The following is a 27,727-nucleotide window of genomic DNA, read 5'->3' as shown; positions in this document are numbered from 1 at the left end:
AAATGCTGGAGGGGTAGACCGCGGACGACCCTGCCGCAGGCATTGGTGGGAGATCTGCGCCAAGCCAATGCCGGATTGCTCGGGAACTTAGACGCTCTGCAGAGCCTGCAAGCCATTGCCCATGACCGACCCGCATGGCGAGATCTATGTATGAAGATCTGTGCATCGTGATATTCCGACAGGTCCTGAAACAGTCAAACTCAGGAAATAGCACTATTATTATCACTCGGGCTGCAATATTCAATGACATAATAGGAATATAGTATTGCGTAGTTGTTCTTACTGCGATACGTTCTAACAATAATGAGATGCCTTTTGTCGGCTCTTCTGCCTGGATTTCGTTGACAGATGCTTTAAGCCCATGGATCCTTCCATGAGTGACATGCGAACTGTAACTATTATTATTATTATAGACATATTCATAAATGACATATCTTCAATACCCATGAGCTACATTGTATATGATAATTATATCATTTTACCAACCACACAACAAGCCGACCTGTTTGGGAGCTACTACGCGTTGTATTACCAGGAGATAGGCAACAATTGCCGCATACAATATGCAATATTCTGGTCCAATGCCAGAGCTAGTATTGCAAGCACCGCTGTGCGTTAGTATGGCCAATGCCGACACTAACTGGGGCAACAATTGCCCGGCGAGAATTCAGACGTGTCAATACACGAGCATGCAGTAGGGATGCACTTGTGGGAGAATGTAGGCGCACTTGGCTCAATGCCGGCCTGACCCACGACCCCTACTGTTGAATTCAGATGGGTCAATACACGAGCATGCAGTAGGGATGCACTTGTGGGCGAATGTAGGCGCACTTGGCTCAATGCCGGCCTGACCCACGATCCCTACTGTTGAATTCAGATGTGTCAATACATGAGCATGCAGTAGGGATGCACTTGTGGGCGAATGTAGGCGCAGTTGGCTCAATGCCGGCCTGACCCACGATCCCTACTGTTGAATTCAGATGTGTCAATACACGAGCATGCAGTAGGGATGCACTTGTGGGCGAATGTAGGCGCACTTGGCTCAATGCCGGCCTGACCCACGATCCCTACTGTTCTCCCTTACGGGATGGCTTAAAGGATGCACTTGTGAGCGAATATAGGCGCACTTGGCTCAATGCCGGCCTGACTCACGATCCTTACTGTTCTCCCAAAAATACAACATGACCCAAACAGGATTTATCGGCATTACTATTTACAGCAATTGATGCGAGCGCCGTCCAATGCGGCTGCCCGTTAGCAAAGTGGGCAATGCGCTCTAAGTACCGGATCTGGAACAACGCTGCTGGCACTGATCAGTCCCTGGGTGTGGCTTGCCCTGGTGCGGGGGCGACAAACGTCCGGAGCGCTGCAGCGAAGCGTATGTCGTGCTGGAGCTGTCCGCCAGGCCCTGGCGGATGAAGTCCATGGTTGCGTCGTCAACTGCTGAAGGGTGGACTGCGCTGGTTGTGTCGGCACTGCGTCGGCAGTTGGGCTGCGAGTCCGGAAGCGCCGACAACCTGACCCAAACAGGATTTATCTGCATTACTATTACACTGCAATTGATGTGAGTGCCGTCCAATGCGGCTGCCCATTAGCATAGTGGGCAATGCGCTCAACGTACCGGATCTGGAACAATGCTGCTGGCCCTGATCAGTCACTGGGTATGGCTTACCCTAGTTCAGGGCGACAAGCGTCCGGAGCGCTGCAGCGAAGCGTATGTCGTGCAGGAGCTGTCCGCCAGGCCCTGGCGGATGAGGTCCATGGTTGCGTCATCAACTGATGGAGGGTGGACTGCGCTGGTCGTGTTGGCACCACTTCGGCAGTTGGGATGCGAGTCCGGCAGCGCTGACAACCGGATCCAAACAGGATTTATCTGCATTACTATTACACTGCAATTGATGTGAGTGCCGTCCAATGTGGCTGGCCATTAGCATAGTGGGCAATGCACTCAAAGTACAGGATCTGGAACAATGCTGCCAGCACTGATCAGTCCCCGAGTGTGGCTTGCCCTGGCGCAGGGCGACAAGCGTTCGGAGCGCGGCAGCGAAGCGCATGTCATGTTGGAGCTGTCCGCCAGGCCCTGGCGGATGAGGTCCATGGTTGTGTCGTCAACTGCTGGAAGGTGGACTGTGCAGGGTGTGTCAGCACTGTGTCGGCAGATGGGCTGAGAGTCCGGAAGCGCTGTACTCGAAGACGAGTAAGAGACTTAGCAGGATCATTGCAGAGTCGCCGTTGGGCTGAGAGTCCACATCAGCCGGTCTGTTGAACAGAAGGGGGAGGATCTAAGGCCAAATGGTGGTGCCTTATCTACATGGTACGAACCTTCCCAAAAATGCCAAGCCAGGGCCAGACATGAGGGGAAACAGGCCAAAGCTGCCAGGCATACTTCGTGTCAGCTTTAGAGAGGAGAGCTCGGGGACTGTGTTGGGAAATGCAGTGTATTGCGCCGTTCACAGTGACATAATGTATGGGGAGCGCGTCAAAGGAACGGCCGTCATCAATGCCAGAGCCGCTAGGAGCAGGTAGGTGCATGATGAGGCGCACACCACCAGACGTCTTGGGCACAATGCCAATGCCAGAGCATCGGATATTACGAAACGGGGGCGAAGTGATTGATCGTACTCGTACACAGCCTGGAGCCTAAATTTCCGAGCCATCTTCAAGATTATGGGCTGGTACGAAAACAGCTCCGGGGCCCGGGAGAGGTGTGCTGCTGCGTAAGTCGCACAATCCGTGGTGCAAGCGTCGAGAAAGGCGCCAATGTCCTCGACTCTCCTGGACTGAATTGCCCGCTTACAGGTGCCAGAACCACTGGGCTGGGCCGTAGGAGCTGTAGTGGCCACGTTGTAAAACGCTACGGCTGGTGTCCCCTTGGGACTGACTAGTCACTTGGCAATAAGGAACCAAATCAGTGTCAACGACTGGCCAGTCACTACCTTATCATGAACGGGTTTCGGCACCGTAGCATAAAAGGTTTTCTTACCTGCGGCGGTTGAGGTGGCCGTGGCGACAGCCAACGCAGGCAGAGGGCCCTGCCGTGCGTGGGAGAGCTCCCGCGCCGCACGAACGTTGCGCGGAGCTTGGATCGGAGGCGCCGGCGTGTGGGTTGTCAGCACGGCTGGAGCTGCAGCGCGAACCTCCTCCCGACAAAAGTCTCCCAGGGATGGGGCTGCAGTTGCCTCGGCTAGGTTCTTCTCCGCTGCCGGATCGGCCAAGTCCTCGCGTACAATAGTCTGGAACCAACTTCAACTCGAGCAGGCGAGTCTGCGGAGTAGGTTTTGTTCCGCTCGGGTCTAAATAATTGCGGGATGCCAGTGCGTTTCGCAGCTGAGCCGAGCGCATTTTGGCTGGACATCGCTCACTGACAGAGACATGGTTGATCGGATATTGATCAGAAACTGGCCGTGATCGTCAAACAATTTGACCGTCAACGCAGCAACGCAAAGAGCGTTATGGCTGGACATCACTCACTGACAGAGACATGGTTGATCGGATATTGATCAGAAACTGGTCGCGATTGTCAAGCAATTTGACCGTCACTCGGCGTCAGCGCAGCAAAGCAAAGAGCGTTTTGGCTGGACATCGCTCACTGACAGAGACATGATTCGGATCGGATATTGATCAGAAACTGGCCGCGATTGTCAAACAATTTGACTGTCACTGCGTCAGCGCAGCAAAGAGCGTTTTGGCTGGACATCGCTCACTGGCAGAGACATGGTTGATCGGATATTGATCAGAAACTGGCCGCGATAGTCAAACAATTTGATCGTCAGCACAGCAAAGCGAAGAGCAAGAAACAACAGCATGGCGAATTGGAGTAATGCGCATGCTGCGCACAGTCCCGTGCGGAGACGCGGGAATTCGGAGTGCATGCATGTTATGCATGTACAAGTGTTGCTTATGGCAAGGATGTTGGTGTGTTGCTAACTCCACTTACCGTGCCATGCACGGAAACTTATATATATCATCGTTCTAGCTCAATTTCTTTCTCCTGTCATAGTCCTGTTTATCAGGTTCAGCATAAGCGAAGTTGTGGATCATGCTTGCATGGTTGACTCCAACGCGTACATGCAAGTAATAAAATATATATAATAAAAATAAATGCCTTGTTTTTATTATGATCTTATAATCTTGTTCGAGTTCCTTCAATCACAAACCGACTGTAAAGAAGCGTCATCTCCATCGGTTTCTATTGAACTGGCCTGTAATTCCGCCAAGCTTGCCAAAGCTGCTGCTGCAAAACGTCGCGTGGAAATCGATAACCTGCGATGTGCTGACGTGCGTAGGATGCCAGATGCATCAACTGTTCGCCAGCTTGAGCATCTTTCCGCCAAGGGTGTCTCTGGCTGGCTGAATATTCTTCCCTTGAAGGAGCATGGTTTCAGCCTGTCGAGTTGTGACTTCCGCGATGCCATTGCATTGAGGTATGGACGGCCTCTGAAAGATGTACCATTAACGTTTGTATGTTGCAAGGATTTCACTCCAGCACATGCCATGTGCTTTCCGACGGGGGGGGGGGGGGGGGGGGGGGCTTCCCCACCGTCAGGAACAATGTTATAATAATATTACGAAGTGTGTGACATCTTTGCTGATTTGCTAGCTATAGTTTGGCCTGATGTAACGATTGAACCTTTGTTAGCTCCCTTTCAGGGTGAAGTATTCACTGCAGCCAGTACAATCACAGCAAGTGACACAAGGTCGGCCATTCACGTACTTCGAGTATGAGGGTTTTGGACTCGTGCGCAAAACGTATTAAATTCTATCGATGCACTAGTGTTCCATCCAGATGCAGCTCCATGTGCTAGTAGGAATATTTCAGCGTTTTTCCTGCAACACGAGAGGCAGAAGAAATTGCAGTACAATGAAGAGAATAGACACCCTTAGCAAACAACGGTAGCGCTATTTTTTTACGGTACTCGTACCTTGATCACCCAAATAGCGTTGAAGCTGCAGCGTAGAAACGTTATGGGGGCTGATTTATCGTTGTGACCAACGGTACGTGTTTTGACCAAATATTGCATAGTCCGTACGCATTTCACCTTGTATCGCGTATATGGTGACAAAAATGGTTGTACCGCGCGAAATCAAAGCTACTCTCGTGGCAACAGCGTACTAAACATAGCGTGCATCTTGCTAAAGGTCGAACCCAAATCACGGTATTTTCCCCCGTACGATAATACCGTTACAACATATCGTTTTTTGCTAAGGTTGTCTATTGTGCATGATCACCGTGGGAAATTTACTCCGCTTGTCTTTTCCACGGGTGGCAGAACATCCCACGAATGTTTCTTAAGCGCTTGCGTGGCATGTTGGCGAAGCATGACGGCAAACCTTATGGGCAAGTGATGTCTTACCTGCAATGTCAGCTATCCTTTGCGGTACTTCGCGAAACACATGTGCGTGAGAAGAGCGCGCTCCACTTAACATCGCCCTAAAAATGCCTTTCGCACCTTGGAGATGGCCGAGGGTAGGATGCAGTCATTTCCTGTGGTGTGCTGGAGTGTGATAGTGTTAGGTACAAGTACATTATGCCATTTCTCTTAGCATGTTTCTTTTCTGTCATACTACTGAGAGTGTATGGCATACTTATTCTATGACAGTACTCGCTTCATTGAATTTGCTGTGTTTGAGTAGGGTTCCAATTTACTTATCACATTCTTGCTTTCATGCAATTGTTTTCATTACGTGGATTTTGTTCTACTCCTCCTATTACGGGTTACCGCCTGGTATGTCAGCGGCCATCGCTGAACCCAAATATTCGCAAATATTCTTACTGGTTTTTTCTGCTCTCCCTTTGTAGAAACCTGAGCCATAATCAACTTGCAAGCCTTCCTACAAATGTATTTGCCAACCTATCACGCCTTTCGACTCTGTAAGTTAACCCTTATTCCGGGTTGTTGGGTCCAAACGGACCCCAGGGGAATGATTTTTGAAATAGTTTTACTTTACTGCATCACATCTCCCTGAAACTTCATGTATTCCTCAACAACACAATACCCGAGATAAATACTCAATCTGCGGTCAGACCTGTTTCGTCCTTTGTGGGCTCATGAGCGCAGCACAGAGGAAACCAGGCCAAACCTAATGGCACTGAAAAGTAAATTCTCCAAATCCCTATTTAATTAACCAGGCCCGAACGTACTCTGTCAGAGTTCTGAAACTGACAAGTCAGTGAACGCGAATGGCAAAACCGCTGCCCCACACAAGAGTGCTCAACTGCTACAAGAGCAGGAGCAAAATCCTCAATCAGTGGACAGACCTGTTTCGTCCTTTGTGGACTCATCAGCGCAGCACAGAGGAAATGAGGCCAACACTGATGGCAATTAAAACCTTAATTTTCCAAAGCCCTATATAAACAAGGCCCGAACGTACCTTGCCAGAGTGCTCAAACTGACAAGTCAGTGAGCTCTGCATAACGCAACCGGCAAAGGCACTACCCAACACAAGAGTGCTCAACTGCTACAAGAGCAGGAGCGAAATACTCAATCTGCACACAGACCTGTTCCAGACCTGTTTCGTCCTTTGTGGACTTTTCTGTGCAGAACAGAGAAAATGAGGCCGAACCAGATAGCTTTACTTGAATTATTTTGTTGGTGGTGAAGTAGAAATCATCCAGAACTAGCAGACGACAATCATAGCTGCTCTTGTCCTGTGGGGAAAGTCAAAGCGTTTGAGATGAGGCGCAACCAACTAACTTACAACCTTCCTTGAAATATTTCGGAACGATATTTTTGCGTCCATTGACATCTGCGACAACGAGGCCTTCATCTCTGGGTGAAATCTCTCAGTGAAACTGTCCTGGAACGTTACTCTAGCCTTCAGACTATCATGCTGTGTAGTAATTTTGTATGGTTTAGCTTGTGGAGTTGTCAGTAACAAGTGACAAATCACTAGTCAAACTGCAACAATTTCGATGACGCGGAGGAAGTAAGTTAGCTCTGCATAACGAAAACGGCATAACCGAGATGAATACATAGTTTTGGGTTCATGATTGGTTTCACTTTTATTACGGAAAATTCGGGCAGGGTCCAAATGGACCCCAGTAACATAGAACACAGGAAGGTGCAACAATTGCGATAGTTTTGGTATTTATCTCCATGGTCACCGAATAGATGGATGACATCCACTGACGTATGAGGCCCTACAAGAAAATGTTCTTCTACAGGCATAATCCCTCATTCCATGTTGCCTTTTTCCTACACTCCCAGTTTATTGGGGTGCAAAAGGACCCCAATAAATTGGTAACGTAGTAAAAAAGTTAACATGGAATGAGGGTTTAACTACACTGTTAAGCTTGGACTCGAAATTTCTGAGAAAACAACAATGGAGGCGTGAATTGGTCTTCAAGCTGATTCTCCTTTGGGTTTTTTAGCGTGTACAAGGACAATTATAATTGTTTCTAGTATCGTGAAGTCCTAGCAGGCAAAGATCTTGGAACATGTTCCTGGCGGGAATGGAAATTTGCAATATCTGTCCGATAGTGTTGAGTATCCTGTGCATCTTAGCCAGAATCGTCCGCTTGGTCTGAAGAAGTCATTCCGGAGGATGGTAGGAGAAGGTGAAGGTCTGGTCCTTGACACTGCACGAGACTGCCAGCGATTTCACAGGTCCAGACCTCAATCGGGTCGGGTGCTCGGTCCTCTTCCGGAATAGGCTCGAGAACTGCATTGCTGTTACTCCTCCACTTCCTCAGGTGAAGAGATCCGCCATCCAACAACACTTGCGCTTCATGCCGTTCTGGAACGGCCTCTTGTTCGCCCGGTGAACGGCCCAGCAGATAGACCATATCGGATGACCGGCAATCCCGCATCTCGGTGTAACCAGCACCTTGCGGTTCGGTTGCTGTCAATGGCGGTTGTGATTTCCGTCAGAGGTTCTGCATCTCGGAAAACCAAAACCATTCTGGCTATCAATTCTTAGCGCCGAGACTTTTTCCTCCACCAATCTTCCTTTCTTGTTCTGCTCATTTGCCAACATAGAGCTTATACTTCATATTTCGGCTGCTTCTTGTTCCTCTCGGGTGTTTTCTCTGGCCCGGACTGTTCGATCCAGCGGGCGACGCAGTTCCTCGTTGTCGCCATGCAACTTCTTTGAAACGATAGCAAGTTGAACCCGAGCATCCTCCCTGGCCCGGCTCGTTCGTGCCATCTACCAGTTCTGTAGTGTTGAAGTTCTCGAGTAAGACCCTAATTCTCGACTGGAGTCAAGACTTGAAGTGTATTTGCTGGGCGATCCCTCGTTCCCGCAGTTGTCCTTATCTTTTTAGTCAATATCTGCTTGCTGGGTGGACTATCGGCTAGAATAGGGATGACGGAATGGTCCACGTGTGTGCACGATTATTGTTTCCATCATCCTGAAATGAGCGTTGTGGAATTGCAGTCGTCTGCCTTTGGCACCGAGGAGAGTTGATTGTTACTTCTACTCAACAATGAAGCGATCATCAGCTCTCTTTGTTCTAATTATTGAGAGGACATACCGGCATCGCAATCAAGTAAAGATTAGGCAAACCTCGCCAACCTCCAACAAGAGCCGAAGATATTTTCTCCGAATGCAAAGGCGATCTTTGTGAGTGTGTGACTTGCATTTTCGTGCATACATGAGCAAGTCACGGACCACGGCACGTGCACGGTTACCATGCCATCTCGAACCGACGCCATCTTTCTAAGTTTGCGCTTCTTGACAGCCGTGTGGAGTGACAAGAGATCACCGCTGCTTTTTCATGTCAGAATCAACAATACACTTTCTTCTGCGGCGTTTGGAGAAGTTTTGGAGTAGAAATTGCTGAGAAGACGTTGCAGAGGGGCGAGCTTTCCTTGGCACGTACGACTTTGGCCGTACTTCAGCATGGTCGAGTGGAAAAGTTTAAAAAGGTTTCTATCAAGAAAACCCCAAAAGGAAGATGGGGTACATGCCTCCAGCGCTAGAAAAGGTGTTCTACTATCTGTCGGAGTATAATTCTTGCCAATGGAGGACGTAGCTGGCTGTTTTCCCAGCGCTTGTTAATTGGCTATTTCAAGACGATCATTTGTTGCGTTAGGGGGTGATGGCCCTCGTCTTCTGGGATCCTTGCGTGGCTAAGCGGTACTGCTCCCGGAACTCTTCTAACGTGAGGCAAGGTTGGCTTGATGGAGTTTTGTTCGTAGCTTGTTCGTATACGCTGTGGCGTGACTCGTTTGTAGACCCATAAATAACTTGATATTTCGGCCATTTTTTAGGGTTATGCAAGTTTCAAGGTTTCCTTCAGAACTTTTTCAAGGGCTTTGCACAATTGATGTACACTCCAAAGAGAACATACCTGCAAATTGTTGACCGTAATCGGAGAGATCCACTTTCACACATACTTTGATATTCTCAGATAGGTGTTAGCGAATAATCCCGGCATTATACCGAGCTTTATACACCACCCGGAGCATTACGAGAATTATAAGGCATTACGAGGCCAAAAATTGCATCATACGACGTTCTACATGACTGCATAGTAGATCTACACACATCGTCAATTCGTCATGAGTAGATAAGAGGGGGCTTGTTCTGTATCAATGACGTCATCCAGGTGATCTGTCTGACGTCATTGATACAGAACAAGCCCACTACGAAGGATGAATAATGACGTCATCAACTTGATTGTCATGTGATACCATGCGACGTCATCGAATAGAACCCTAATAGTCGTACTGTTATAGCCCTAATAATGCATGACATTCAACTTAGAACTTGTACTTTTTTTTCTTTTTTTTTCTTTCTTTTTTCTGCTATGAGGGTATTCGAACCCACGAACATAATGATACTTACCACACAAGCTATAGGGGCTTTGTTAGAGGTATACTGAACTAATGTGTATAAGTGGTCTGCATGCAACTCGAGGATCATTATTGTATTTTTTATGGATAATTCTTACAAGTCTCCCTCGCTAACCCAATCACCACGACAACCCTAATAATCCCAATAGTCCTAATAATCCCAATAGTCCTAATAACACCTACATGTAGATACTGCACAAGAATATTACCATGCCAACTAACTCGCCACTATCCTCTTTTCTACATGTTCAAGTATGTGCACAGGTACATTCTACTTCTACTCATCAAAGTCTTCAATTTCGCAGGATAGACTCGTAATCACATTCGGATGGAGGAAAGGATACTATTATTATTCACATTCTGATTGTCAGGTAGTTCGAATAAATAGTTGAATTACGAGCAAAGGCATAATGCACCACATAACTAGAACATAATATAATGTGCTTCACACAACAAGAGAAAAAACTACGTACGTATTTTTTTATTCAATCGCAGGAAGATCGATTGTCAAGAACCATCCACTGTCACCATTAGCTTCCACATATCTACTCGTATGATCAAGAGGGAAGGGGAAAGACTATAATCTTAGAGGTGCAGCGAAGGAGTGTTGGCAGTTACCTGATATGATTTCTGCCAGTTTTCGCGCACTTTACTCCTTCTCACAATACTCCCAATAGGTTTGGCATTTTTGAACCAGCTCATACGAATCAATTCGAGGTGAGCTCGTACACATCAAAGCATGAAACGCGCGAATACTGACGGGAATTACTGGTAGGAATCATACTATAGACTAGTAGGCGCAGCGTACGTAGCGTAAGTCAAAAGAGTTGCAGCTCAAGCTTTGTACACATCGTTTGCACCGTAGATCTTCACCACACAACGTCAACACCAGCTGAGTGTACACATCGTTTGTAAAGTGTTGATATAGAGTAGATCATTGTACAGCCGTACGCAAGTTCTCAGAATCAACTAGAAGGTTTCCGAACCATGAACAGGTTTCATCCTGTTCCAGCCTGTTCCGGGAAATTCCAGCAGTTTGGTTGAGCTACTAACCCGCGCTTTTTCTCCGAGTAGTACGCCCTACACAAGCTCTCGGAATCAAATAGAAGGTTTCCGAACCATCAACACATTTTAGCATGTTCCAGCTTGTTCCGAGGAATTCCAGCATTTCGGTTGAGCTACTAACCGGCGCATTTTTCTCCGATAAAAGGAGGTGCAGGAATTGATGGAACCCCATCCACTTCGAATGATGCAAGTTTTCGATTGTGTATAATGGAGCCAAGAAGAGTGAGCAAAGTTTTCGATTTTGAAATCCTGCATAATAGAGGACTTCTTCGGAATTATGTGTGCTACTTTAGCCCTGGAGAGTATCAGGATCCGCAGCACTGCAGCGGTTGATGGATAGGAGCATTAGCGAGTTGCTTCATACTGATCTCATCATGTTTAGTAGGTACAAACTAGCAATCATCCTCCGGCTGCGTCTGATGAAGCAGGATGGTGTTACGGGCGACAAGGTTTACATAACCTTCCACGTTCGCGCGCGAACATCCATCATCTTGAATGATGATGATGTATGTTATATATTGGATGATGATTCAGCGGAGATCGATGCTCAAATCGATGAGTTTGTGCGCAACGGATCAGGTTGGATCATCGATGACGTAGAGGCTGTGTACTTGGAATTATATTGTTGGTAGGACGTTCACCCCTCTCCCCCCCCCCCCCCCACCCGACCACATACTGTAAAGGCTAAGAAAGCCTGTATTAACGTCATCAACAGCGATAACCAATGCTTGAGGTGGGCGCTGTTGGTCGCCAAGCACCATGAAGATGTTGGTGCAAACCACAACCGTGTGAGTAAGTACGTCCCGTACGTCAATGAGCTGGACTTTTCTGATGTGGAGTTCCCAGCAGGTATCTCTGCCATCACAACGCTAGAAAGCAACAACGCGGATCTGTCCATCAATGTCTTTGGTATATCGGAAGACGGGAAGACAGTCGTTCCACTGCGACTGACGAGAAAAGGAGATCTGCAGGAGGCTATTAATCTACTCCTGTTTTCCGGTGAAACTGCAAATCAGTGTGAGGATCAACATTGGGTCTTTATCAACAAATATGAGTTGGTTGAGAGCCAACAAAAGTTGCCTGCCACGCAAGGTGTGTTACAGATGCTTGAATGTGCTGAGCAGCCAGACGGCTCTGGAGAACCACCAGATGTTTTGTAAAGATCACCTTGTTGCGCGGGCGGTGATGCCGCAGAAGGGAGAGTAGCTGCGCTTCACGCAATATGAGAAGCAACTCCGCACCCCGTACGTGATTTATGCTGATTTCGAGAGTCTTATCGTACAATACACACAGCCTAAGAACGTCGGAAATCGTACAACGCAGAACGCGGAGCACGTACCGTGTTCTGCAGCGTACATCGTCGTACGCATTGATGGTACCGTGACAGATACTTTTCAAAATACAGGTGGAGACGCAGTATTGAAGTTTCTAATCTCCCTGGAGCAGCAAGAAGTATCCATTCGTGAAGATTTGGAGAATCGCCATCCCATGAACCTGACACCTGGTGAGGAAACCAGCTTCCGGAACACTGTGAACTGTTGGATATGCGACCATTGATTGGGGTCGGATCGCGTGCGCGATCATGATCACATGACGGGTGCGTTTCGTGGAGCTGCGCACAAGTCCTGCAACCTACAGCTACGCATCGTACCTGCTAAAGTACACATTCCCGTAGTGTTCCATAACCTGAAAGGGTTTGATGCTCATCACATCGTTCGTCACTTCGGTAAGACGAAGATAGACCAAGTAACATACCTGGATGCTGAAGGAAAAAGCACACCGTGGAGCGTGGGGAGATCACCATTGTACAATCTAATACGGAGAAGTACATCGCCATGATGTGGAGGCAGTTTGTGTTCATCGACTCGTTCGCGTTTCTGAGCACTTCGCTGGAGAAGCTTGCAAAGGCAACACCGAAAGAAGCATTCGTTCACATGCGTGATCTGCATGGTGAAGATTCTGAAAAGATGGATCTTCACGCTTCGGAAAGGTGTTTATCCATATGAGTATATGGATTCCTTCAACCGCTTTGAAGAGGATAGTCTTCCTCCAAGAGAGAAGTTCTATTCATCGTTGTCTGGAGCAGGTGTCACGGCCGTGGAGTACGAGCACGCTAGAACGGTGTGGGATCAGTTCAACTGCACCACTCTACGCGATTACCATGATTTGTATCTGATGTCCGACGCCTACTTGCTAGCGGATGTGTTTAAAACTTTTCGAACCACGGCGATCGCTACATATTTGCTGGATCCTGCAAACTATTACACGCAACCCGGATTCGCGTGGAGTGCGTTACTAAAGGAAACCAAAATCCAGCTAGATCTTATTTCAGATTCGACGATGCACAATTTCATCGAACATGGCATTCGTGGTGGGATCAGCATGAACGTGTTGAGGCACGCCAAAGCCAACAACAGCAACATCCCCGATGACTACAACCCATCGCAGCCAACATCGTACCTGCAGTACGTCGATGCAAACAACCTCTACGGTTGGGCGATGCAGCACCACCTACCTACCAGCAACTTCAGATTCGTGGATGACATCAGCGATGATCTCGTGGAGGCTATAACCATCACGCATCAAAACGATTCTTCCGTGGGGTACATCGTGGAATGCGATCTGTCAATTCCCGCCAGCCTCCACGATGCTCTGAACGACTACCCCCCTTGTCCAGAGAATATCGTCGTAACGGATGACATGTTGCCGCCACATCAGCAGCAACTTGCGCAAGAGCTCGGCTTGAGCAAAGAGAAAGAGACGAAAGTGATGCTCACTCTACTACCGAAAACCCACTACGTATGTCATTACGTCAACCTGCAGCTGCCTATGTTGCTCTAGGTATGGAAGTGACCAACGTCCATTGCATCCTCCGCTTCTCACAACGTCCGTGGATGCGTCCATACATCCAACTGAACACTGATCTCCACAAGAACGCAACATCAGAGTTTGAAAAGGATTTCTACAAACTCGTGAACAACGCCGTCTTCGGTAAGACTATGGAGAACGTTCATCGCCGTTTGAATGTGAAACTCATCCGCTCTGAGGAAGAGATGAGCAGACTGCGCCAATCCATCTGTAAGCCAACGTACAAAGGCAGTATCGTATGCGACAACAATCTGGTTGCGGTGGAGTTCTTCAAGTGCAGAGTGGTGCTGAACAAACCCACCTACGTGGGTTTCTCCATCCTGGAGCAATAATGATCCCCGAGTTCAATGCAGACCACTTATACACATTAGTTCAGTATACCTCTAACAAAGCCCCTATAGCTTGTGTGGTAATTATCATTGTTTTTTAATCATATGTTCGTGGGTTCGAATCCTATCATAGCAGAAAAAAAGAAGAAAAAAAGAAAAAAGAAAAAAGGAAAAAAGAAAAAAGGAAAAAAGAAAAAAAAGTACAAGTTCTAAGTTGAATGTGTAAATAGGCTAGGCGTCGAGGCGACAATAGTTTTAGAATTGCGATCAACAGAACGAGCTGAACCGACATTTCACAAAGGTTTTTATTAGGGGTGAAACGATTATACCGAATACTCGAGTACTCGATCGCTTTTTTTGAACGATCGAGTACTCGGAAAAAAATCGAGTACTCGATCATGCATGCATGCATGTACAGTGTTGACAACTGTTGTGGATGCAGTCTACAACCATGGTCACAAGTCACATACTCGTAGACCTACGTGCACAGCCCAGACCTGGCAGAAGGCGTGCAGAGTACTAGTACTACTAGTAGACCTACTAGCGTACTCTCGCTAAAAGTAACACGCAATGCCGCATACGGCTGCCAAATGGTCTGGTGGTACATGTAGCCAAGTGTCAGTGCGGCGCTCCGCGTACCTAGTTCAAAGTTGTCCTATGCTGCATGCAGTTTGAGTTCTCACCTTTTCGCTTCCAGTGTCAGGGGCAGTGCGGCATGCACTTCTTTTGGTTCTGGAAAGGTTCTGGAAAACTGTTTTGGTTGGGAGGAGAGCAGTTCCTGTACACGCGACTACGGATAGCTACCGTACCGGTTTGCGCGGTTGAGCTGAGCAGGAATCCCTGCGCGTGGGATCGAGCGGGAGTCAATCGTGTACTACGGAGCCGTTTACATAACGAAAGATGTGAAGGGCTCCGTGAATACAGTCGTGTAGCGAAACTCGGAGAAGACGTGCTAGCTGTCGCTGCTCCTTCAGTTTTCTTCGTGGGTCTCGCAGTCACATCCAAGAGTTCCTTTCGTAGTTGAGTGATTTTCGTTTGCAGTAGTTGGCTTGAGTGAAGTGTAGTGTTGTCTGACGAAAAATGGAGTTGCAACAAGCATCGTCATCAAGCGGGGCTGGCTTACCACGAAAGACCGGTCAGAGATCGAAGGTCTGGGACCACTTCTCCCAACCTGTGTCAAAGCAAGTCTTGTGCAAACATTGCCAGGGCAAATACAAATATACGGGTGGTACAACGAACTTGTCCAATCATCTGCTAACATGCCAAAGTTACAAGGAGAAGAGGGAAAGTGAGAAAGGCAGCGAGCCGAGCGAGCGCAGCGCAGCGGCAGCAACACGTACCACGGTTGGGACAAAGCCAATGGAATCGTTTGCAGTATCGCACTCGAAGAGAACTTGTAATTCGGCCAGGTCAACTCAGATTCGGGGGCTAATCGCCGACTGGGTCACTGCTGATATGCGTCCTCTTGGGATAGTAAACGATCCTGGGTTCAGGCAATTGCTGTCCTTCGTGGAACCTTCATTCACCGTTCCCTCACGGACGACCATCGCATCCATGGTGCGTCGGCGGCACGATGCTGCACGAAAGGAGCTTGTGACAAAATTAGCAGGTGCTACATCAATTGCTATCACAACGGATGCGTGGACATCGAAGGCTGTGGTCTCCTTTGTAACGTACACGAGCCACTATGTCACGGACGACTGGAAACTGGTGTCGCACGTTCTTGAGACCAAGCGCTTCAACGGGAGTCACACAGCGGAAAACCTTGCTGCCAGCACAGAAGCAGTTCTTAGCAGATTCAACATTGCGCATGACACTGTGCAGTGCTTAGTCCATGATGAAGCACCAAACCAGATGGCAGCCAGCAGACTTCTTCGCAGCCAACATCACTGGGATTACCAAGCTTGCGCTGCCCATCGGTTGCAAACCTGCATCAGGCATGCTATAACAGCATCAAGGCCTGTCACGAAACTGCTGGCTTCTTCCAGGCAACTTGTTGGCCACTTCAGCCACAGTGCCAAGAGCACAGAGGCGCTCAACAAGAAGCAAGTAGCTATGGCGTCAGGTAGCAAGTCTGGCACTCCTCTACGAGTCATTCAGGATGTTCCAACGCGATGGAACAGCTCCTTTCTGATGCTCCAGCGCCTGATTCACCTGAGGCTGCCAATCATGGCGGTTTTGGAAGACCCCGAGCTGACCAAGAGCTCCCATCGGCACCTGCAGTTGAAGGACCACCAGTGGAATCTCGCCAAGGAGATAGTGGCAGCACTGGAGGCACCAGCAAAGGCTACCACTGTTCTTGGTGGGGAAACCTACTGTACACAGACGTTGGTGGTGCCGGTGGCCAAGTCTTTGCTACGTGGTCTTCGTATTGCGAATGAAGAACTCTCGGCATCGGCTGCGGATTTCCGGAAATCACTGGCGATGGAAATCGAGGTGAAGTTTTCCCTCGATCCATTTGACCCAATCTCGCTGCCATCTGTATCTGCAGCACTGGATCCCAGGTCACGGAGCCTCGGATTCTTGGACAGTGACGAAGACAAGGACGAGTTGAAGTCAGAGATTGTTCGCCGGGTGTGTGCTCAAATCACTGCCGACAGTGATGGGAGCAGCTCTGATGACGAATGTATTCTGGAGCCACCTGCCAAGCGACCTATGGAAGAGGACATGTCGTTGTTCTTCACGTGCCCTAGCGTCGAGCCATCCACAACTTCATCGGCAGCATCGGATGGTGAGGTGGAGGTAACCCAATTCTTCACGGAGAAACAAGTAGGCTCATCTGTGGACCCACTCGATTGGTGGAGGACGAATGCGGACAGGTTTCCCACCATGGCAAGGTTGGCAAAGCGCGTGCTGTGCATACCTGCCACCTCTGTGCCGTCGGAGCGAGTATTTTCAGCGGCTGGCATCATTGTCAGCAAACTACGAGCAAGTCTAACGCACGAGAACGTTGATGCACTCGTCTTCCTTCATGCAAACAGTGGTCTTCAGGCAGCAAGAACTGCTGCCCCTGTGGCGGTCCAGCAGTTGATGCCACGGCTTGAGAGGTTTGCAGAGGAAGAAGCCGATGACTTGCCTCCTTTGCCTGACCTGTAGACAGATAGTTGCAGCCAGTGCGTATCATGATGTTCCATCAGTTCTTTCTTTCTTTATTCATTTATTTAATTAACTTCTGAGCAGCTGGCTGTTTGAACGCGTTTAGTCTCCTCAGTGGAGCTCAGAATCACTGATTGTGTGTACTTCTTTTAGTTTCAATTTATTTTTGACTAGTGGCTCTTGGTTGCCTTCTAGGGTTGGCTGTTGTGAGAATTTCACCGTCACATATCGATGATAATATTATGATTGATATGATTGATATCACATCTGATAATACTGCACATTTGTGCCCTATTCAAGGCTATTGTTATTGAGGTCGGGCGTGAGTGCGTGAACACGTGATCCATGTATGTACGTAATGTGTGTGCATGCGGACAAGTGAACCGTGGCATGTGGCGTGATGCTGGAAATGGGGAAAGTGACAGTGCAGGCAATAGTCGTATACTCGAATACTCGATCGGAAAAAAATAGAGTACTCGTACTCGAGTTTTGCATGCACACTTTCACCCCTAGTTTTTATTGTATTCAAAAAACGAGTGGATACGAAGGCAGTGAAGAACATGGAGGAAAGAAAAAATGTGATATGGAGAAAATGATGAACAAAAAATCGTATTTCGAACTAGTGTTCGCACAACACTCCTCAGGAAGGTACGTTGTACTAATGAAAAACAATCCAGAAAGATACTAAACAACACCTATGAAAATGATAATCCTAGCACTAAGGTAATAACAGGAAAAACTGCGAAAGCACTTAACGAACTTGTAAAGACTACTAGTATACTGTGACACAAGATATGACACCATGGCCAACCAGGGCCAAACAGACAGAACAAGCTGCTACTAGAACAATTTCAAAAGAATAATGCTGTCCTTCTGGACACACAGATTAGGCTTATGAATACGTTGACAAACAGCTTCTAACACACTCAACTGCAACTTATAACCATGACGAGCACGGCACAAAACAGAAAAAGAAGAATCAGAATAAACCTTGCAGCAATCAGGACGTGATACAAGATGCTTATACACTGATGACTTCCTACTAGAAAACACACGCTCGCACCCACTCTTACTCACACAATCATTCTCGCTCTCACACTCACCGGACTCACTGGACTCACTGGCCGAATCCTCCTCAACGGCGTCCTGCCTTGGAGCAATCAGGTCTCGTCTCCTCCCATCCCTTGTCTCACGCTCCTGTTGTGCATTCCGTTGGCTCTGTACTTCCGTACTGAAATAGGTCAAGGTGTAATTCGCAGTTGTTCTTCTGGGTCTCATTGATATTGAGGTAGGTATTGCTGTCGTCTCTGCCGGTGATGCAGCAAGCGATGATGACGCAAATGTGTCTGCATGCAACACACGTGGCGTCGCCAAAGCCACATCCACCTCCGCTGGTGGAGGGAGTGACTTGGTCATGGCCACGGGAGCCAATGATGGACTTGCCAAGTGGGACGTTAGCTCCTGTGTTGGCGGGGGTAGTGGTTGTTTACGGGGTCTTCCCCGCGTGGGACGCTCCAGTTGTGCGCTGCGTGGGATAATGTGTAAAGGAGTGTGTTGCTTGATGCCTTCGCTCAGGTGCTGAACAGTCCTACCAACATACCGGCTAGCACAATTCCGGCATTCAAAGTTGTAGATTACATGACTTAAATGATGGGTTGGTAGGACGTCCTTCAACACCGTGAACGAACGCATCGTTGTGTAGACGGGTATCGATGCATTTACTCCTCCTGTAGCTCCCTTCTTCACCAATTATTCACCCGAACGGCCCCAGGGACTGTTCCGGAGGATCAGCGCCACACACGGGGACAAGTGTCGAACTTGCTTCAAGTTCCCTTTCTTCGTGGGCCTGCGGGACGATCGACCATGATGTTTCGGGGAAGCATTCTCTGGAACGCTCTCCCCTCTGATTTCAGAGTGATAGGTGTCCCTGGTCCCTTCCGAAAAGCTGTTTCTGCCATTGATATACTTACCTTGTGAATATCCTCGTTATACCTTTATTATCTGCCATAAACTCCAGCCTTCTCATCTATCAATCATTTTTGCATGCATGACTATAACATCAACCACGTATTCCCGACTCCATGAAATTGTCTTTATATTCTTTGACTCAATAAAATTATTGTCTTTCTATTTCTGACTCCATGAAATTGTCGTCATATAATATTTTCCTTTTCTTCTTTTGGTCCTTTCTGTCTTATATTTAATATTATCATTTCTTGTTTTCCAGATTTCTAGCCAAAGGGGAGTAGGGGGGCACAGCACCCCCTTACTCCGTTTGCGCGCCCCCCTGTGAAAAAGTGCTCCCCCCTAATCATTTCCCATTTTTGTGTTTTTTCACACCATTCAACGAAAATACAGTCGATAGTCACTACTAGAGGGTTCATAAAGGCACATTTGTGAGGAGTGAAGTCGGGGTTCACCCTGTATGTTGCATTTTGCATGGCAAGATAATTTTGGACAATGGAAAAAATGGGTCATGGGGTAACTTTTTCCCATGCCCGCCCCCTACTATATTGACCTGGCTAGAACCATGTTTTCCCTTGCGTATCATCCCTTCATCATTCTGTGAGAACCTGTCCTATGGGCAGGTGCGAACGCATCTCTGCCTGTTCATTTGGTGAAGTAAAATAAACAACAACAACAACGTACAAGGCCCTTCATTACTTTAATTGCTTGCCCGCCCAGCTTCGCGAAATCCCTTCTCGTACTCCCTTCAAATCCGAGATATCCCTGCTGTTGCACAACTCTGTATGCTCGTGTAGCGACCATCCCTGCCCGTACACTTAAGTAGTCATTAACCCCTAGGCCCTGCCCACCCAATTCTTCCTCACTCTTTCTCCTTTCTTACACTATTATCTCTTATTGGCCACTGGCTATCGTGAGAATAAAGATTTGAAACAACAACTCGAAGGTATCCCTGGTTGTGTGGGCGGAATATTTGTTCAGGACTGGCTTTAGCAATTCGGCTAGCCACTTGGCCATTTCGTGTTGGGGAGCATTGATCATCGACAGGGTAGGTCTAAGGGGCACGTCTTTCTTATGTACTTTCGGCACGCCGTAGAGGACAGGTCGGCACGAGCCAACGGGTCGGATCCGGTTGTAATCTATATTGAGTATTTTTCCAGCCTTCTTGTATCGCAATAGGTATGCCTGCAGGGCGCGTTCATCAAGGTGAGTGCGGTCATGCGTTTCGGTCGGTCCCAGGTGTTGAAACTTCGATGCATCGGCCAGAATAGCATTCATCTTGTCATTGTAATCACTTTGCTGCATTATCACCACTCCAAGTTGAGTAGATGGGCGTGTTTTAATTCGTTTGAGCCCTTCTTATAGCGCACCTCCCTCCTGAGTGCATCGTCAAACTTACTTTTGATCCGGCATTGTAATCTTGAGGAGCTTGGTGAACCTGAAGCGGTCCAGCACACTGATGCTCCGATTGACTTCGTGAAAAACACGGCGGTACTCAAGGAGAAAGTGTTCCATGCCAGCGGTGGTCCTCTCCAGTTCGTCCTTGATAAAGGCGCGTTCGATTCTCCATGGCTTCTTGTCTTTAACCGTCTGCACCCGCTTCTTGGTGGAGCGAGGCGCAACGCAGCACGTAAGGCAGTTCTGTAGAAAGTCTGCATTCTCACGACCACGGATGATCCGGCCTATGCACTTTAAAACATAATTCAGGTCTTGAATTAGCCGGTTCCAATTTACTTATCACATTCTTGCTTTCATGCAATTCTTTTCAGATCCCTGACTTGTGTTCTACTCCTCCTATAAAGGTTTACCGCCCCGATTGTTAGCGGCCATCGCTGAACCCAAATATTCGCAAATATTCTTAATGAACTTTTTCCTCTCCCTTTGTAGACACCTGGAATATAATCAACTTGCAAGCCTTCCTACAAATGTGTTTGCCAACCTACCACGCCTTTCAGTGCTGTAAGTTGAACCCTCATTCTGGGTTGTGGGGTCCAAACGGACCCCAGGGGTATGATTTTTGGTTTTTTTTACTTTGCTGCATCACATCTCCCTGAAACTTCATGTTTTTTTCACAGTCACAATACCAGAGGTAAATACTCAATCTGCGGATAGACCTGTTTCGTCCTTTGTGGACTCATGAGCGCAGCACAGAGGAAATGAGGCCAAACCTTATGGCAATGAAAAGTACATTTTCCAAAACCCTAATTATTTAATTAAAGCAGGCACGAACATACCCTGTCAGAGTGCTCCAACTGTTAAGTCAGTGAGCTCTGCATAACGCAAACAGCAAAAGCGCTACCCCACACAAAAGTGTTCAACTGCTACAAGAGCAGGAGAATTTGTGAGCAACGGGAACGAGCTGCTGTGCAAGGACATGGAGGTAAAACAAAATTCAGCAGTGCTTATTATCCACTGTCGAATGGTCTCACGGAGCGATTCAGCCGAACGCTTCTTCGCCCACTTCGACAAAATGGTGATAGAATCCCAGAATGAGTGGAATAGTATCACATGAGTAACAAACAGTCGTCCATGCATTATTATTATTATTCCCGTAGCTATGCAGAAGACGTTACTTCAGTAACGTCTGGCGCTAGCCAGGGTCCACACAGCTTTAATTTGGTGTTTGTGTGTTTGTGTGTTTGTGTGTTTGTGTGTTTGTGTCACGCCTGGCGCTATCCCGTATCTGTCCCGTACCGCACCGTACCATCAAACACAGCTGGCCACAGACAGCTGGGCGCAATATTCAAATAGGGCTTTCAAACGCAAGATCATAACGTGAAGCAACTTGGTCGAATGAGTATGAATGCGAAGTGTATGGGGAATGCATGTAGGGCGATAGTGCGGGTTCTAATCCCAGGTTATGCTAAAAAAATAGAAGAATTGAAAAATTTATAACATCTCTATGCTTTTTTTGCCTAGGTCATCAAGGCGGTAGACGGTGTCGTATTACCCTCGACCGTACCTGTCCCGTACCTGTCCCCATGCTATCAAATATGGCTGGCCACAATGCATATTCAAATAGGGCTTTCAAATGCAAGATCATAACGTGAAGCAACTTGGAAGAATTAGTTTGTATGCGAAGTGTATCGGGGGATGCATGCACGGCGATAGTGCGGGTTCGAATCCCAGGTTTTGTCTTAAAAAAAAAGGGAAAATTTATATGAATTTATGACATCCGTATGCTTTTTTTGTCTAGGTCATCAAGGCAAAAAAGCATTGCGTAGGGCCCTGAGCTTCCAAGCTCTCTCGTTATTTATTCCCGTAGCTATGCAGAAGACGTTACTTCAGTAACGTTTGGCGCTAGCCAGGGTCCACACAGCTTTAATTTGGTATTTGGGCGTTTGTTTGTGTGTTTGTTTGTGTCACGCCTGGCGCCATCCGTATCTGACGGCAAAAAAGCATAGGATGTTATAAATTTTTCAAATCTCCTATTTTTTTTTAGGCATATCCTGGGATTCGAACCCGCACTATCGCCCTACATGCATTCCCCCATACACTTCGCATTCATACCCATTCTTCCAAGTTGCTTCACGTTATTATCTTGCGTTTGAAAGCCCTATTTGAATATTGCGGGCAGCTGTATGTGGCCAGCTGTGTTTGATGGGACGGTACGGTACGGGAGACGGTGTCGTATTACCCTCGATCGTACCTGTCCCGTACCTATCCCCTACCGTACCGTGCCATCAAAGACGGCTGGCCACAATGCATATTCAAATAGGGCTTTCAAATGCAAGATCACAATGTGAAACAACTTGGAAGAATTAGTATGTATGCGAAGTGTATCGGGGGTTGCATGCAGGGCGCGCAATAGTGCGGGTTCGAATCCCAGGTTATGCTTAGAATTTTTTTAAAGAATTTATAACATCCCTATACTTTTTTTTGTGTAGATCATCAAGGCAAAAAAGCATAGCGTAGGTCCCTGAGCTTCCAAGCTCTCTCATTATTATTTATTCTTCTTTTACTAGGTAATTCCCAACAGGCGTGAGCGCCTTTTTACAGGGAACCCTAGGTATAATTTGATGGATGAGTGAAATTCAGCTGGTGAACTAGACATGCGGCAAGCCAGTGGAAGTGTATTTCACCTGGCAGCGCCCAAATAAGAAAGTGCACTAAAGCCATATCGGGTGTTAGCGGGGGGCAGAACAAGAGCAGCAGAGACTTGGCCACGGGTGGTGGCTGCAGTGCGAGCACCATGGACGCGCAAGGTAAAGCGGTCTCGCAGAAGAGGACTAGGAAGTCCATCTAGGCAGCGGTAAACAAAGACATAGGTTTTGAAGTTGAGGCGTTTCACAAGGTCGTACAAGTTAGTATGACTGTATAGAAGAGTGGTGGGAGTCATTCTATCCAACGAAAATATTCTCTTTAATGCTACGCGGCTGGCAGAAAGAAGCTTGACATAAAGGTTTGCGATAAGCAATGAATATAAGCAGTGCTGCCAAACTCAAATGTGGACTGAATGATTGATAAATAGAAAAGTCGTTTGCCAAAAATGCTGATATTCTGCTTTGCATGGACAAATGCTCCGACCTTCCGATTGACATTTGCGCATACTGCATCCTCTTGGGTTGAGAAAGACAGATGTTCGTCAACCAGTATTCCTAAGTACCGAGCGTAAGCAGATGGGACTATGGAAGTGCCCCGGCAGTTGACTGCGGTGCCAGGTGGCAGCTCCTTGCCCGGTCGCCTGAGCAGGACAAACTGAGTCTTGGACGGGTTTAACACCAGTCCCTTCTGATCTAGGTAGCGATCCAGAGCGGCAAGGTCAGCACTCAGCTGGGTTGTGATGATGTGGATGGACTTGTGCCTGATATAGAGTGTGATATCATCGGCATAAAGTTGATTCAATGCATGTTGGAAGCACTGTGGTGCATCACGGGTGTAAATGTAACTACTGATGAAATGGGTGAAAAGCTAGATCTGTTGTCCTATTCTGAAGACTCCGCTGGATACCCAGACACATCCGTCGCTCAAGCGCCTACTCACTCGCGAACATATCGAGATTGACATTCTGGTTGGGACAGATTTCTACTTGACTTTGTGCTGACAGATTGCACCCACTTCCCAGATGGCCTGATTCTCCTGGACACTAAGCTAGGTTTCATCTGCACAGGAAAGGTTCCCCACTTGGAGGTCCAACCCGACGAGTCCACACTCATGGTCCATGACGTTCCTGACCCTCAGTGCACTCATTCTGACTTCTTGGATATGCCGACTAGCGAGTTTTGGGGGAGGATCCTGTACGGTTGACCACACCCACTCCTGATGAGTTTGAAGAGTATGTTGCAGAAGATGACACTCTGATCACAGATATTCAGCCAGAATGCGCACCCTTTGGCATCGATACCACAGCTGTTTTGAACACCAGGCCACCTGCTGACGAGTTCTGGGGGGTGGGGGATCCTCTCACACCAGCTCATTTCTTATCCCTCCATTGTTATCTCGTGTTCCCCATTTTCTTGATACTAATGTACATGATGACACAGAATTTCTTGTATCTAGCTCTAATTATAATTTGCAAGCCAGGCCAGCAGTGTCTTACCAGCCTACGAGAATGCCCACTTAGTGCTCCAGCCAAGAGAAGCGAGAATGCGGAGCCGCGTGTGAACAGTGTTGTACTGGTTAAGGAGAGCGTCATGCCAAGAGGGACATGGAGGCTGGGCAGAGTGGTGGATATTCATGACAGCCAAGATAGTATGGTGAGATCATCGACTGTGCAGCTTGCGTCTCAGAAACAGGTCTGGTAGTCCATTATATTAATTATTCATATCTTTTTGCATCTTTCCCTCGAGTGGGTCTATTGTTATTAGGCAATTGTCTGTTATAGCCATCACTATAAATAAAAATCCAATCCAAATCCAAAAGGTCCGTCGCCCAGTTTCCCACTTGTATCCTATCGAAGTAGCTAGTGATGCCAGTCAAGTCTCCGTCACTCATGAACCAGCTGCTACTCACAACGACGCATCCGTCACACCACCAGCCAGGCCACGCCACGCTGCTGCTCAGAAATTCCAGAATATGGTTCGTAGGCTGAGGGATGATGATGCACTGTGAGTTAGTTATGTACTTTATTTTCTTTCTATGATCGTATAATTATTTGGTCTTCCCAGATTTGTCGACTGCGTCTGCAATTTAATTGCCCTTCCGCTAGCTTTCTTTTCTTTTGTTTGCTTCTTTCGCCCGGGAGTGTCGCGAATCGCGAGAATAATCTAATGAACTCCATATTTGCGCATTGTGCGCCTAAATCTGCTATGCGTATTGTACTGTTGTATTTTCTCTTCGGGGTGCTAGTGCCGAATTGGCCAGCACCGTATGTAGTGATAGTGACTGCGTTGTTCTTACACCACCTAGCTGTCATATGTTGCATTCTACACATCACTGCATGTGTCGTACTCACACCTTCATGATGTGCTACATTCACACTGCTGTATGTTATAGTCTCTTGTCATTCCAGTAATCATTACATTCTGGCCAGCTCACTACACTGGCGCAGTGAACAGCTCAAGCAACTTGACGCTATGGCAAAGGGACGACCTCCGAAAGAATTTTCTCCTGGCTATGGTGGAGATACGGGCGCAGACTTCAATCTCTGGCTAGAAGATGTCGATGATTATATGAAGATCTGCCAAGTGACGGACCCAGGAGACAAGAAGTGCCTTTTCTTGAATCTCGCCGGTCTCAATGTCAGGAGGATCGTCAAAGGTTTAGTCGTTCCCGTTCCAGACGATGCAACTGACGATAACCCGGGAGACACTTACAAAGCCCTCACTGAGTCACTTCGTTGCCATTTTCGACCGTCCATCAATGCGACGTCGGAGCGGCACAAGTTTCGTCAGATTAGGCAGCTGCCGGACGAATCGGTTTCAACCTTCATGAGTCGGCTGAGAGAGAAAGTGGAACTGTGTAGTTTCGCATCGACAGATGTTGACACGGTAGTCAATACTCAAGTCCGCGACCAGTTAATTGCTGGATTGAGGTCGCAAGACTCGAGGCGCGAACTATTGAAGGAGCCTAAGCTGACTTTGGCGGACGCTCTCTCGAAGGCAGTTGCTATGGAAGCATCACTTTTGGACTCCAACTTGTACAACAGTGAACCAGGACCTAGTGTAGCAGCATGTGTGAAGCCAGAGACCACAGCGGCTGTGTCAGGCAGTGAACCCAAGCACCAGCTCAAGAGGAAAATCACGAAAGGTCCTGGCTGCAAGTACTGTGGTCGAATGCATGCCAATGGAAAGCAGTTCTGCCCAGCAGCACATGTCCGTTGCAACAGCTGCAGGAAAGTTGGCCACTTCGAAGCGGTTTGTCTCTCACGCAAGCCTAACAAAGCCAATGCAGTAGATGCGGAGGAAGACAGTGACACTGCACAAGTGGTGTATGATTCTATTTTCGCGTGCAGCGATAAGGCAGCCAGAGGCCAGTTCACCATGACACTGATGGTGAATGGCAAGCCATGTGAGGGATTGCTTGACACCGGAGCAACACGCACCATTCTCACGGATGATGTGGTGCAGCCTACCCGCTCAAGTGACCGCATACTTCGAGCATACAACGGTGGCGAAGTGAAGACTCTTGGCATGGCGGACGTCGATATTGCTGTAGGAGACAACACCATTCTCTGTGAATGTTTCGTTGTACCGGCTGGCAAGCGTTCTGTATTGTTTGGACAAGATGTCATCTCACAATTGGAACTGCTTGTGAATGCACACATGGCGGATACAGCACGTCTTGTTGAAACTGCTCCAGTTTCTATCACTGTGGACAAGAGCGCTAGACCGGTAGCCCAACCAGCTCGTCGCCCTCCATTTAGCGCCAAAGCCGACATAGAAAAGGAGTTGGCACGCCTGGCTAAGGCTGACATCATTGAGCCTGTGAAGGAGGCATCGCCTTGGGTCTCGCCTGTTGTGCCTGTCCGTAAGTCTAACGGTACACTCCGGTTATGTGTGGATTATAGACAGCTGAATAAGTCCATCATTAGAGAACGCCATTCTCTCCCAACGGTAGACGAAATAACCAGCGAGTTAGCAGGAGCACAAGTATTCTCAGTGTTGGATGCCGAATCGGGATTCCACCAGCTGTTACTGGAGGAAGAATCACGATCGTTTACAACGTTTGCTTCACACTGTGGATCGTATCGATTCAAGAGACTGCCGTTTGGTATTTCATGCGCCCCCGAAATCTTTCAGCGAGTGGTGTCGGATATTCTAGTTGGCCTGCCGGGTGTTGTTGTCTACATAGATGACATATTGATTTTCGGAAGGAATCAAGTTGAGCATGATGCTCGCCTGGCGAGTGTCTTGGAACGCCTGAAGGCAGCAAACCTCAAGCTGAACTGGGCCAAGTGTCACATCGGCAAAGACCAGGTCAAGTACCTGGGCCACACGTTGACCAGAGATGGAGTTCAGCCGGACAGCAGCAAGCTAAGCGCTATCGCCGACATGGCAGCCCCAAAGACTGTAGCGGATGCACACCGTTTCTTGGGTATGGTCACGTACTTAGGAAAGTTTGTTCCTCGCCTGACTGAAGCCACAGAGCCGTTACGCCAGCTGATGAAGCGTGAACCATTCACTGTGAACGATGATCTTCTCAAAGCGTTCTCCACAGCTAAGC

The 27,727-nt window shown here is 47.9% G+C and overlaps 2 protein-coding genes across 2 annotated transcripts in view; both read left to right on the top strand.

Moving 5' to 3' along the window:
- Positions 1–4,287: 4,287 nt before the first annotated feature.
- LOC135828703 (slit homolog 1 protein-like) overlaps positions 4,288–27,727 on the top strand; it is an 87,601-nt gene continuing 64,161 nt past the window's right edge. Inside the window, exons 1-3 of the mRNA XM_065341126.1 lie at positions 4,288–4,424; positions 5,801–5,872; positions 21,011–21,082. Of these exons, the coding sequence (XP_065197198.1) occupies positions 4,288–4,424; positions 5,801–5,872; positions 21,011–21,082 (281 nt within the window). The remainder of the gene's footprint in view (positions 4,425–5,800; positions 5,873–21,010; positions 21,083–27,727) is intronic.
- On the top strand, positions 15,143–17,377 carry LOC135828663 (E3 SUMO-protein ligase ZBED1-like). The gene has a single exon (XM_065341088.1). It carries the CDS (start codon positions 15,143–15,145, stop codon positions 17,156–17,158), a length of 2,016 nt encoding a protein of 671 aa, XP_065197160.1. The 3' UTR covers positions 17,159–17,377.

This window comes from Sycon ciliatum, chromosome 12, assembly GCF_964019385.1.
Source record: "Sycon ciliatum chromosome 12, ocSycCili1.1, whole genome shotgun sequence".
In the NCBI taxonomy this organism is placed as follows: Eukaryota; Metazoa; Porifera; class Calcarea; order Leucosolenida; family Sycettidae; genus Sycon; species Sycon ciliatum.
This window is presented reverse-complemented; position numbering and strand designations above follow the sequence as displayed.